The 14,137-nt window shown below is 46.3% G+C and overlaps 2 protein-coding genes across 2 annotated transcripts; both read right to left on the minus strand.

The window, feature by feature from the left end:
* Positions 1-1,152: 1,152 nt before the first annotated feature.
* On the minus strand, positions 1,153-10,135 carry LOC119962251 (suprabasin-like). Its single transcript, XM_038790241.1, has 2 exons — positions 8,682-10,135; positions 1,153-1,183 (listed from the first exon to the last, which is right to left on the minus strand). The coding sequence occupies exons 1-2, from the start codon at positions 10,133-10,135 to the stop codon at positions 1,153-1,155; spliced, it is 1,485 nt and encodes a 494-aa protein (XP_038646169.1).
* A 267-nt stretch (positions 10,136-10,402) lies between these two features.
* Positions 10,403-10,636, minus strand: LOC119962373 (cytochrome b-c1 complex subunit 6, mitochondrial-like). The gene has a single exon (XM_038790340.1). The coding sequence runs from the start codon at positions 10,634-10,636 to the stop codon at positions 10,403-10,405; it is 234 nt and encodes a 77-aa protein (XP_038646268.1).
* Between the last annotated feature and the right edge of the window lie 3,501 nt (positions 10,637-14,137).

Here is a 14,137-nt window from a genome sequence, read left to right on the forward strand (position 1 = left end):
ATTCTTGACTCTGGAGAAGGTTAAGTTGGAACTGAGGAGAAGGATGGAGGGGTTCTACAATTCATGGGCATTATTCATTATGCACTTTCAAGAACTGGATAACATCGAACATTAGTTGGGGGGGAATGGTTGGGAGAGTTTGGGGGGGAAGGGTCTGTGTGTTGATGGGGACTATGGGTGATTCCTGATTCCTTACTGTTATTTGTCTATGTGAACATGCGGGCTAATGTTTGGGGTTTGGTGGGAGGATGGGATTGTTGTTATTGATATGGGGATTGACATATTTGTTGCTGATTATTGTTTATTGTTCGTGGGTGTAAATTTGGGAGAAAATGTGAAAAAGTTACTATGGGGGCGATAAGCTGGGTGGAAACATGAATTGGCATGAATGGGGCCTAGGGTTATAGGGGGCGGTTGATATGGTTTGAGGGATGAGAGCCAGAGGGCCTAATATTTAACAAAACAACTGGAACACACCACAGAGAACTGAGGTGGGCATTTTAAATATCTGGGCAGCATGGTAGCATTGTGGATAGCACAATTGCTGCACAGCTCCAGGGTCCCAGGTTCGATTCTGGCTTGGGTCACTGTCTGTGTGGAGTCTGCACATCCTCCCCGTGTGTGCGTGGGTTTCCTCCGGGTGCTCTGGTTTCCTCCCACAGTCCAAAGATGTGCAGGTTAGGTGGATTGGCCATGATAAAATTGCCCTTAGTGTCCCAAATTGCCCTTAGTGTTGGGTGGGGTTACTGGGTTATGGGGATAGGGTGGAGGTGTTGACCTCGGGTAGGGTGCTCTTTCCAGGAGCCGGTGTAGACTCGATGGGCCGAATAGCCTCCTTCTGCACTGTAAATTCTATGAAATTCTATTAAATAGCCCGCCTTGGTGCTCGGTAGCTCCTGCAGCCACTGCCAATCTGCGTCCAGGGACAGCTGAACCGACTCAATCCCATACCCATCCACTCAGAACAGAAATCAGGCCCGATGGACACTTTTTAACCAAGGCAGGTGCAGCAAACCAGAAAAATCTGTGCAAATGAGGCCTTTACTCTTATTCCAGTTAATTGCACTCGATCATCACAGAAATTTAAGCTATTTCTAAAGTAGTTAGAGCAGTTGCAAAACTTGGTTGGTCAGACTGTTAAGACACCCTGGGCTACTGCATGTTTAATTCCAACCCACTTGACCTGGAGTTAGAACACAAGTGAAATTAACAAATAATTCTTAGAAAGTATCCAAAAGTCTATGGCTGCCCTTAATTACAGTCAACAGGTGTGTTGTTATTTTAAGAATAACAAACTCTACAATTAAATATGCAGTAAATACAACTGGTTAACTATTATCTAAAACCTAATTCCCCCCCACCCCCCTTAAACTCGGCGCACCCTCTACACGCACACAGGATAGACAAACACAGAGAAAGAGGGGAGTAAAATAATGATGAAAGTAAAAGGATAAGAGTCTTTGTTTCAGATGGACAGCTTCCAGAACACCTTTCGAGAGAGAGTGAGAGAGATGGCATAGTGGTTTGCACTGCTACCTCATAGGTCCAGGGTCCCAGGTTCAATTCCGGCCTCGGGTGACTGTCTATGTGGAGTTTGCACTTTCTCCCCGTGTCTGCATGGGTTTCCTCCGGGTGCTCCGGTTTCCTCCCACAGTCCAAAGCTGTGCAGGTTAGGTGGATTGACCATGATAAATTGCCCCTTAGAGGCCAAAGAAAAAGGTTAGATGGAGTTACAGGGTTACAGGGATAGGATGGAGGAAGGTGCTCTTTTCAAGGGCCGGTGCAGACTCGATGGGCCGAATGGCCTCCTTCTGCTCTGTAAATTCTATGGTTCCATATGAATTAATCGAACCAAATCCCTCCGATCTCACGGATGCCAAAAAGCTGCTCAAAAGGTTATATCTCAAATAGCACAATGTACCATTTTGCAACATTTCAGTTCCTCACTTCTTCTGCTCGACTTAAAGGTGTATGTCCATTAAACATCCACGGATCAAAAATGATAACCACAAAATAAAAGAAATGGGAGATAAGGGAATCAACAGGAAGGACCGTTACAAGATAAAATTGTTGTTGAACTTTGCACTCAACTACACCAGTTGCTAATTTTGACTTCTCTACTGCTAAATTATCAAATTGTTTACTCGACATTCAGTGCAGGAGGAGTAAATCATTCCCCAATTAAATATTGGGAAGACAAAAGCCATGTTCCAAACTCCATTTCTAAGATATCAACTCCATCCCTCTTCCTCGCAACAATATGAGACTGGATCAGTCTGTTTACAACCTTGCTGTCATATTTGACCTGAGATGCGTTTCCAATGTCATATTGGCGCCAGCCCCAAGTCTGCCTATTTCCACCTTGGCAATATCATCCGGTTTCTGCTCTGTCTCAGCTCGTCTATAGCTGAAACCTTCATTCATGCCTTTGTTACCTCTGGATTTGACTATTCCAACACACTCTTGGTTGGTCTCCTACATTCCAGCCTCTGTAAACTTGGAGGCTATCCAAAGCTCTGCTGCCCATGTCTTAACTTGCAGCAAGTCCTGTTCCCCTATTGCCTCTCTGCTCACTGACCTGCATTGGTCCCCTGTCAAACAAGGTCTTGATTTTAAATTCCCATCCTTATTTTCCAATCCCTCCATGACATCACCGCTCCCTATCTCTGTAATCTCCTCAAGCCCCTCACATACCAAGATATCTACACTTCTCTAATTCGAGCTTCTTGTGCATTCCCAAATTTAATTGTTCCACCATTGGTGGTTGTTCTTTCAGTGTCCTGTGCTCTGGAATACCCTCCCTACACCTCTGCATTGCCTCCACCTCAATTTCCTCTGAGAGTGTCCTTAAAACCTACCTCTTTGACCAATCCTTTGGTCACCTAATAACGCTGGGACATTTAATTATTGCTGCTGTTGTCAGAGTTAAGTATTACGATGAATCAACTTTAAATCAAAAATGTTTTCAGGGTAAATGACATTAAGAAAATTAAATCTGGATAAATGCATACTTACGTTCTCATTACTAGATAATCCTAAAAAAAACTTGGAGCTCGTCATATTTAATGTTGCTTCATAAACTAATCTTCCTGATGTATACTCTGAAGGAACAGGTTTCATAATATTTATGGTGGGTGAGGATTACAAATGTCCTCTAGTTTGCAAAGCTAAGGAAATTTAAAAAAAGGTTGTTAAAAGCTGTCAAAACAAAGTCGCTTGTGGAGGTAATGGATTCTATTTGTCAAATATTTTATTTAAGATTCTATACAAGGGGCGTGCTGAAGATAGTATACCCAGTGAATGTTATAATCGTTCATTGTGGAATAATGTACACTGTACAAAAGGTTTGAGGAAAGGTAACAAATTGACGTTTCTAACTAATGAAAATAAATGTTGACAAGAAAGGAAATCTCTGAAATTAAGTGAGGGGATGCAAGTTATCAACTCTCTGATTATTTTACAAAAATAAATGCCTGTACAAAGAAATTGTCAGGAGTTCTATAGGAGGGGCATCTTGCAATGTCACACTTTGTACATAATATGGAGGTCTTTGCTTCAATTCGTTTTGAAATTTTGATTGTACATATTAACTCTAATTGTTAAAGAGAGACAGGAATCTGATAACTGTATATTTGTTGTGTTTAAGTGTATACATGTGGCTGGGGGATTCACTTGTGCTCCTATAAATGGAAACCGATTAAAACTGTATTTGCTGGTTCGAAGGTGCATGTTTGTGATTTGCATCTCTGTCAATAAAAGCTGATCAAAGTGTGTGAAAGGTAGCTCTAGTTCTATCCTTCACCTCCAGCTTTTCTGGAATATAACACAAGATCTAGTTTAATTAGGCCGGAGATAAAATTTGATCTAACCCATAATATAGTCTAATCCGTCTGTGTTATAATGTAATCTGATTTGTGGTATAGATTAATCCAGCCAGCAGTACAATTCAATCCGGTTCACAGTGCAGTTTTTTTTGTAAATGTTTTCATTACATTTTTTTATTATTTTATACAAAATTATAAAACATACAAACAAATACCTTTAACAAAATACCAACCCCATACAAATAAATGGTCACCATCTCCGGTAGAACATCTCAATCAACCCCCTCACATTGTATTTGACCTTCTTGAGGTGTCAAAACTCCATCAAATCCCCTCACACGTCGAAGCACTTAGCGGTGTTGCTAACCTCCAGCCTGACAGGATCCGCCTTCATGCCACCAATGAGGCGAAGGCCAGGACATTCGTCCCCACACTGGACATTCGTCCGCAGCTCTGACACATCCGAAACCTCCAAAACAGCCACCAGGAGGCATGGCGTTGAAAAGGGACCTCCAAAAACCTACCAGCTTAGAACAGGGCCAGAACGTGTGTGTGGGGGGTATGTGGGCCCCCTTGAGCAGTGCTTACACCTATCCCCCACCCCCTCAAAAAAAAACTTATCCTCGCCTTAGTGAGGTGCGCCCAAATCACTACATTTAACTGGATAAGGCTCAGTCTCGCATACAACGATGTAGTATTCACCCTCCGCAGCACCTCACTCCACACCCCCTCCTCCAGTATTGGACCCAACTCCTCCAACTATTTTGCTTTCATCTCTTCCACCAAACACAACTCTCCCCCTTCCCGCGATCCGTGCATGCATGCCGGACCTACTGCCCTCCTCCAAGACCGAACAGGAGAGAATCAGTTCCAATAAGGAAGATGGCTGCATCACCGGGAAAGGCGAAAAACACTTCTTAACAAAGCTCCACACCTAGAGGTTCCTAAGCATGTCAGAGCCTAACAGCTTAAATTTCTCCTTCAGCTCCTCCAGGCTGGCAAACCGTCCCTCCAAAAATAAATCCCTCACTCTCTCCAGCCTTTTCTCCCTCCATGGACAAAACGCAGCATCTAGCCTTGCCGGCTCAAACAGGTAGCTAGGAAAAATGGGAGCTAGCCTTGAAGCTGCCCTCAACTTAAAATGCTGGCGGAGTTGCCTCCATATTTTTAATGTGGCCACCACCACTGGGGTCGTTGAGTACTTTGCCGGTGTCAACGGAAGTGGCACTGTTACAAACCTGTCACCCTACATGATCCCCGACTCCACCTGAACCCAGAGAACCCCCAGGTCCCTACACCAGCCTGACATCTTCTCCTCATTGGCCGCACACTAATGACACAGCAAATTTGGCAACACTAAGCCCCCTGCATGTTTCTCCTTCTGAAGCACCCCCCTCCGAATCCTCAGGGCCTTACCCACCCAAATAAAACCAGAAATAAGCCACTCAACCTTTTGGACAAATGACTTTTTCAGGAAAACCGGGTGACACGGAAATAAAAATAGAAATATTAGCAAGATGTTCATCTTAACCAATTGGACACGGCTCACCGACAATAACAGGAGACTATCCCACCTCTGCAAGTCTGACTTAACTCTACCCACCAGGCTTAACCAGGCTTGATGAGGAAGAAATGGGAGGAAGACCTGGGGCTCGAAATAGAGTGGGGACTCTGGAGTGAAGCACTACATAGGGTCAATTCCATCTCCACGTGCTCAAGACTCAACCTAACACAACTAAAGGTGGTACATAGAACCCACTTTTTAAAAATAAATTTAGAGTACCCAATTAATTTTTTCCTACTAAGAGGCAATTTAGCGTGTCCAATCCACCTACACTGCACATCTTTGGGTTGTGGGGGTGAAACCCACGCAAACACGGGGAGAATGTTCAATCTTCACATGGACAGTGATCCAGAGCCGGAATTGAACAGTGGAAGAGGGGGTAGCCAAACACAGCTGAAAAGAAAGGGGAGTTGCAGAGAGGGAGGGGGAAGGAAGGGGGGCAGGGAAGGACAGGGGGCAAGGAATAATAGAGGGGTGCCGGGGGGAGGGAAGATGATGGAACACAAACTGGAAGGAGAGCATGGGAAATGACAGCGACCACAACGAGCACAGCAGAGCAACAGAGAGTAAGAAAGTACAGGAGGAAGGAACGACAGAAGGTCGAGGCGTAGGCAAACACACAACAGCGGAAACCGACCAGGAGACATAACATCAGGGCGCATAGTTCAGCTGGAAGGCCCATAGTACATCTTAACCCAGACTACAGTGTCCCACGCTTAGTGAAATATTCCCGACACTCTTTCGAACATTTTTGGAAAACTGGTTTTTGCATTTTGTACTGCAGCACCAACCCTTGTCCCCACACCCACAATGATGACACCCCTAGTCACTTCTCTACCTTATAACCTACCCACTCCCACAACACTGCAGTCTTAAATAGCTGGCCCTCACTTAGGAGTGATACTTGGTGAAGAGGATATAGAGATATAACATGAAGAGGTGCAATGAAGGCTGGCTGACCACAGGACAGGAAATGGTGGCTCGGGGGAGGTGTGTAGACTGAGATTTGGGCCTTGAGAGGAGGGGTGGAAGATAGACTGGGGTAGTGGAGGCTGGAATTTTCGGAGCGTCAGTCTGAAGATTGGGATTGGGGAGAGGCAGGAGAGAAATTGACCAGCATTTCGGGAACAGGAAAAGGTTTGAGGAAGTCAGAGTGAGAAATATGGGGATTGTGGGAGAGAGGCAGGCCATGCAAAGAGCTGGGTGATTGGGACTTAGATGAGGGGAGATATGGAGAGAAGGGACTGGGGGTAAGGAGTGATTGGGTGGGTGGGTAGAGGGAAATGGGTTTGGTGGGAGCAGTAATCAGTGACTAGAAGCAGTGTCAAGGGAGCTGTAACCAGTTGGAGTGGACATAAGTGAAACGTGGGGACCTTACTAAGGGCATATAAGGAAAGATTGTTGCCACTGATGGGTAAAAGGGGAATTATAGGAGACAGAGACCTGTGCTGAGCTCAAATACTTGGAGGAGATGCAGGGGGGGTTCAAATATGGCCAACAGCGATCCAAAGCAGTCCTGAGTTACAAGGAGCACTACTACTTCTTCCACAGAAGGGGAAGCAAAATATAATTTACCCTACTTTTTTTTAGCTCTAAGTAGAACTGGAAGAACTAGATGGGCCTTGCACAGCTCATGCTCCAACTAGATTTGCATGTATTTTGCAGTCAATTTCTTTGTACATTGAAATTGATCCAGCGCCGGTTTCAACCAGTGACATCTAACAACATTGAGGTCTGAAATGACAGTGGCCATGCCAGCATTGTCGATTAGTGTAAAATGCTACTAATATCTACCCCAATGTGCCCAAATAGCTTTTGCTGAAGATACCAGGATGTCAGATCAGGCCCACCCATTAATTGTGGAACTCCTGACCTTAATTAAACTAAGTCGTGTTTGGAGCCAGGAAGTACAATAACTTCCTATGATTGACCAAGGAAACAATGGCGGCATGAGGGAAAACCTTTTCACACAGCGGGCGGTTAGGATGTGGAAGGCACTGCCCAAGAGTATGGTGGAGACAGATTCAATTGGGTTATTCGAAAGAGAATTGGATAGAGAAACAATTTGAGGGGCTTTGGGAAAAGGACTGGGGAAGTACAACAAGGTGAGTTACCGTGCTGCAAGCATTGTGATTCTACGATTGTTGCTTAAAAATATATATATATCAAATAAACTTAATTCCCTTTAAAGTACCTGCAAATACTGCAGAGCAGGAACATTATTTATTTAAGATGCAAATTTTCCGCAATTACGATCACTAAACTGAATCTCCTTAATTGTGAGCCACTTCGGGCTCTACTAAAAATAATCCAGAAATGATTAATATTGCAATTGTATTGATCTACAAACCTATTTTAAATAGAACTGATCCATTAACCAATACATATAGCCTTTGGTAAAGAGAACAAAATAAAATATGTGCTTGAAAAATGACTTTAGTCTTTCCCTTTCTTTTACTAGTTCAATTGGGATATTCACTTCAATAAAATAAACACTGTGACTCATAGAGTCATAGACTCTATGACTCTATATAGCACAGAAAAGACCCTTCAGCCAACCGTGTCTGTGCTAGTCATAAAAAACAACCTCATTATTCTAATCCCATTTCCCAGCACTTGGCCCATAATTTTGTATGCCTTGGGATTGCAAGTGTACACCTTAATATTTCTTAAATGTTATGAGAGTTTCTGCCTCCACTTCCCTTTCAGGCAGTGAATTCCAAACTCCCACCACCCTCTGGGTAAAATGTTTTTCCTCACATCCCCTTTAAACCTCCTGCCCCTTACCTTAAAACCATGCCCCCTGGTCATTGATCCCTCCACCAAGGGGAAAAGTTTAATTTCAATCATGCCCGCCCTCAGTCTCCTCTACTCCGAGGAAAGCAATCCAAGTCCATCCAATCTCTCTTCATAGCTAAAACTCTCCACCTCAGGCAACATCCTGGTAAATCTCCTCTGCACCCTGTCCAGTGCTATCACATCCCTCCAATAATGTGGATTCCAGAACTGCACACAATACTCTAGCTGTGGCCTAACCAACGTTTGAGACAGTTCCAGCATAACCTCCTTGCTCTTAAACTCTATGCCTCGGCTAATAAAGGCAAGTGTACCGTATACCTTCTTAACCACTGTATCTACTGCTCTGATACCTTAAGAATCCAGTGTACATGCATACCAAGGTTCCTCTGATCCTCAATGCTTTCCAGGATCCTGCCATTATATCATGTATTCCCTTGCTTTGTTTGACCTGCCCAAGTGCATCACCTCCGGATTGAATTCCATTTGGCACTGACCAGCCCAGCTGACCAGGCTGCCTGTGAACAGTCTGGCTAATTACCACCACTGACCAGCCCAGCTGACCGGGCTGCCTGTGAACAGTCTGGCTAATTACCACCATTGACCAGCCCAGCTGACCGGGCTGCCTGTGAACAGTCTGGCTGATTACCCCCACTGACCAGCCCAGCTGACCGGGCTGCCTGTGAACAGTCTGGCTGATTACCACCACTGACCAGCCCAGCTGACCAGGCTGCCTGTGAACAGTCTGGCTGATTACCACCACTGACCAGCCCAGCTGACCAGGCTGCCTGTGAACAGTCTGGCTGATTACCACCATTGACCAGCCCAGCTGACCAGGCTGCCTGTGAACAGTCTGGCTGATTACCACCATTGACCAGCCCAGCTGACCGGGCTGCCTGTGAACAGTCTGGCTAATTACCACCATTGACCAGCCCAGCTGACCGGGCTGCCTGTGAACAGTCTGGCTAATTACCACCATTGACCAGCCCAGCTGACCAGGCTGCCTGTGAACAGTCTGGCTGATTACCACCATTGACCAGCCCAGCTGACCGGGCTGCCTGTGAACAGTCTGGCTGATTACCACCACTGACCAGCCCAGCTGACCGGGCTGCCTGTGAACAGTCTGGCTGATTACCACCACTGACCAGCCCAGCTGACCGGGCTGCCTGTGAACAGTCTGGCTGATTACCACCACTGACCAGCCCAGCTGACCAGGCTGCCTGTGAACAGTCTGGCTGATTACCACCATTGACCAGCCCAGCTGACCAGGCTGCCTGTGAACAGTCTGGCTGATTACCACCATTGACCAGCCCAGCTGACCAGGCTGCCTGTGAACAGTCTGGCTGATTACCACCACTGACCAGCCCAGCTGACCAGGCTGCCTGTGAACAGTCTGGCTGATTACCACCATTGACCAGCCCAGCTGACCGGGCTGCCTGTGAACAGTCTGGCTGATTACCACCACTGACCAGCCCAGCTGACCAGCCTGCCTGTGAACAGTCTGGCTGATTACCACCACTGACCAGCCCAGCTGACCAGCCTGCCTGTGAACACTCTGGCTGATTACCACCATTGACCAGCCCAGCTGACCAGGCTGCCTGTGAACAGTCTGGCTGATTACCACCATTGACCAGCCCAGCTGACCAGGCTGCCTGTGAACACTCTGGCTGATTACCACCATTGACCAGCCCAGCTGACCAGCCTGCCTGTGAACAGTCTGGCTGATTACCACCACTGACCAGCCCAGCTGACCGGGCTGCCTGTGAACAGTCTGGCTGATTACCACCATTGACCAGCCCAGCTGACCAGGCTGCCTGTGAACACTCTGGCTGATTACCACCATTGACCAGCCCAGCTGACCAGGCTGCCTGTGAACAGTCTGGCTGATTACCACCATTGACCAGTCCAGCTGACCAGGCTGCCTGTGAACAGTCTGGCTGATTACCACCATTGCATCTATTAATTCCCATTGGAGTCTGTCTTTTGTTTTGGAGTTCAATAAATTTACTGAAAAGGGCAAGTAAAATAAACAATTTCTGGCACCAAATCACAAACATATTAAACCTTTGACAAAGGCAATGCCTGAACCATTGTGCACAAAGATTCATTTCTCACAGTTAGAAATCAGTGAATAATTTGGTTCCCATAACCGTTATGAATTTGGATACAGTCGAGTTCCTCGCGTATTGGACTTCACTTTAACTTATTGAAGATTTTTTCAGCCACACAGGGCATGCAAAAAGTCAAACAGCTCCTCAGTACAGGTTTCTTCGGTTTGTGATTGAGAACTCACTCGGTCTGTACAGGTGTCCAGTATTTCTCGCAGTTTCACACAAGTTTCAATCTGCTCGCATTGCTCCCTGATGTTTGTTAGGGGAGCCATCGCTTCTTCTTCCTCCTCTTCACCCTCCCCAGGTCCTCCGGTCAACATCAGCTCATCCTCCATCCCCATGGCGCCCATAGGAGTCTGTCATTGACCAATCTTCGACCACTCATTTAGTCAGGGCTGTATTTTTAATTTACAGGTTAGATTATCACTGTAAAAAATTAATGATTATTTGTTCCTATCAATCCTTGGAAAAATTTAGTCACCTTACTTACAAAATGAATGTCTGTTCCCAGAGCGACTGAAAGAAGGGAGAAACATTGCTGTTGAAGTACATGTGACAGCCCAATGGCCCTGTGGATATTTGCACCATTTCTGAACTTGCCCATAATGGATGCAATGTAAGGCCCAAAAAAAAGAGTCCCGTTTTGTGCGGGCATAGTGGGGTGTTTCTCGGCATCTGTAGCACCAAGAATGACCCCGCTATCAAACTGGACTCTTTTTCTTTAATCTAATTTCCTGCACTGACGAGCTCAACTTACCTCTTAGGGGGTCCTCTATCCCCACCTCACCCCACCACATTAGGGCAGGGCACCCCTGGCATGGGCAAACTGGCACATGGGCACCTTGGCATTACCAGCCTGGCACCCTGGCACTGTCAGGGTGTCCTGGTGGCAATACCAGGATGCCAGACTGGTAATGCCAAGCTGTCCATCTGGCAGTGGGAGTGCAGGGCTACCACCCTGTCCAGGCCCAGGGGCCTCCAATGGCCTGGGAGACCCTTCCAAGTACCGTTACATCTGATCGATGTTTGTGAGGACCTGGGTTAAACGGTGCCATGGTGGGTTCTCCCAGGCACGAGTGTTCATTCCCGGGCCTTGGGAGAATTGAGCGCCGATATTTAAATAAACCTAATGGCTCCCAGCCATTAACTTTGTAAATCTGGACCTCATCCAGTGAGGGCAAAATCCAGATTGCATCATCTCGTGAGATCTCAAGGGACTATAATCGGTAACAGACTCTTCCAAAGAAGTGTAACACAAACTCGAAAAATTAACTCTGTTTCTCTCTCCACAGATGCATCCGGACCTTCTGTGTTTATCCAGCATTTTCTGTTTTTGTTTCGGATTGCCAGCATTTGCAGTATGTTGCGTTTATTATAATTGTTAACACGCGCTGCTGTGATAGGTCTACCCAATAACCATGCCCTTTGGTCCTAGAAAACTAACTGTTCTAATCACTCAAGGTCTCCTGTATTCCACCTTTTACAAACATTCCTTTTGCCTTTGTTCCATCCAACCCAAAACTATTTTAATCTCTAACTTTTCCCAGCTCTGATGAGAGACCATCAGGCTGAAACGTTAACATCCGGCGCGATTCAGCGAACCGTTGTGCACGGCGCGGATCGGGACTTGCCAGTTGAATAGCGGGAGAGGGAAAAATCGAGATTCACACAAGTCTCAAACCGTACTGCGATTCGCCCGGCCTGCTCCTGATGACGAGTTCCAGGATACATCCAAAAACAGAGAGGATATCTTAAACCTCATTTGTATTCAATTCAATCTCATTAACGAGTTTGAAGTCGAATGTAACGGCCTCCTGGGAATTACCCGTCTCCCCAGTGAGAAGTTACACATGGGTCATTTAGTATTCCTGTACAAAAACGTGAAGCTGGCACAATGGTTACTGAGGGGAAATGAGGAAGTGAGTTGCCATTTCCATTTTCCTTCACGCGGCTCAAGGGCATTGGAGCTGCCCTACAGTGCTCGAGGGTTGGGGAAGCCTTCAGGGTTGCTGGGCTCTGTCAGGGGAGCTGAAGCATTCCAGGTCAGGGGATGAGGGACTTTGCATCTGTGAGGCCTTCAAGACATCTTTAAATATTGTGGATACCCATAACAGAGGTAACCACAGTTGCAAGCTGTCCGTCCAACCAAACTCTCCCAGGACAGAGCCCTGCTGCAACTTCTATCCTGAAATTCAATTTCACTCCCTTTGATTATGAGCAGCCACTCGCTTCACAGCTGAAGGCTATTTCAAATTAATAATTAGCCTTGTTAGTTGCGAGAGACTTCATGCTCCTCAATTCTCAAGCGCACTGCATTTCCAGCAAACGTTGAAGCCTGAACAGTGTGCCTGAACTCTATGAGCATCAGCAGCATAGAGGCAGCTGCCAACAGTCAAGCACTAAAAATCACTGAGGATCCTCTTGCACCCAAAGGTACAAGAGGTAAACGGAGGGCAACTGAGCAGGTCTTCCCTAATGTTCCTGGCAGAGGGCTGGGGTCTAGGGCTCCTGATGTGGCCAGGGATGAGTGTGCAGAGCAAGGTTTTCCAGCACAGCTGGCTCACTATATGGCACTCTGAAAAAGACGCAACATCATGGTAAGGGTGGGGGAGGCAGGGCAGCACGGTGGTACAGTGGGTAGTGGGTTGAGAACAGATGTGTCCGGGGTAAATTGGAATCTAAGATTGGCACACAAAACTGTAATCAAACAATTATCTCTGTTTCAGGAGGCAAATCTTCAGTCTCTTGGACAAATATAAATGGAGTAAGGGAAGCTTGCAGAGATTTGTTAAAATCAAATTATGCTTCTCTAACTTAGAGTTTTGTCGAGAGATTACGGAGGACATTGATGAGGGTAATGCTGTTTAAAGGGACTTTCAAAAGCTGTTTGATAAAGTGCCACATAACAGTCCTCTGAGAACAATTAAAGTCCACAGATTAAAAGGGATAGCTACAGCACAGGGCTCGGTGACAGCAAAGAAAATAGTAGTAAAGAGATGTGTTTTTGGACTGGAGAACCTATGCAATGATTTAAATCATAAAATCAAATAATTTACAGAGCAGAAGAAGGCCATTCGGCCCATCAGAGCTACTCCGGCCTACTTAAAAGAGCACCCTACCTGGGCCCACACCTCCACCCTATCCCCGTAACCCCACCTAACGTTTGGACACAATGGGGCAATTTAGCATGGCCAATCCACCTAACCCACATATCTTTGGACTGTGGGAGGAAACCCACGCAGACACGGGGAGAAGTGCAGACTCTGCACAGACAGTGACCCAAGCAGGGAATCGAATGTGGGTCCCTGGTGCTGTGAAGCAACAGTGCTAACCACCATGCTACCGTGCCATCCCTACTGTTCACAAGGAGTGGTACAAGGACCACTGCCTTTCTTGATCTATATTAATGCCTTTGGGCGGGATTATACAGTCCTGCCACAGCAGGGTTTGGCTCTGGAAACACTTACTCACTGCTTAACATTTACAAATTTGGAATACGTCTGTCCCGAATTTCACTTTTGCCTATATGCTTCAGGAACCAATTCAAATGCACTCAGAATAGTCTTTTTTATCATAGAATTTACAGTGCAGAAGGAGGCCATTCAGACCATCAAGTCTGCACCGGCTCTTGGAAAGAGCACCCTACCTGAGGTCAACATCTCCACCCTATCCCCATAACCCAGTAACCCCACCCAACACTAAGGGCAATTTTGGACATTAAGGGCAATTTATCATGGCCAATCCACCTAACCTTCACATCTTTGGACTGTGGGAGGAAACCGGAACACCCGGAGGAAACCCACGCACACACGGGGAGGATGTGCAGACTCCGCACAGACAGT

The sequence above is a fragment of the Scyliorhinus canicula genome, chromosome 2 (assembly GCF_902713615.1).
Source record: "Scyliorhinus canicula chromosome 2, sScyCan1.1, whole genome shotgun sequence".
NCBI classification, from domain to species: Eukaryota; Metazoa; Chordata; class Chondrichthyes; order Carcharhiniformes; family Scyliorhinidae; genus Scyliorhinus; species Scyliorhinus canicula.

What these genes read in the sequence shown, in the direction of transcription:
- LOC119962251 (XM_038790241.1), bottom strand. Translation starts at nt 10,135, where the DNA reads ATGGTGGTAATCAGCCAGACTGTTCACAGGCAGCCTGGTCAGCTGGAC. An exon ending in CAGCCTGGTCAGCTGGGCTG is followed by an intron (nt 1,184 to 8,681) that starts GTCAGTGCCAAA and finishes TTCTAACTCCAG; the next exon opens with GTCAAGTGGGTTGGAATTAA.
- LOC119962373 (XM_038790340.1), bottom strand. Translation starts at nt 10,636, where the DNA reads ATGGGGATGGAGGATGAGCTGATGTTGACCGGAGGACCTGGGGAGGGT.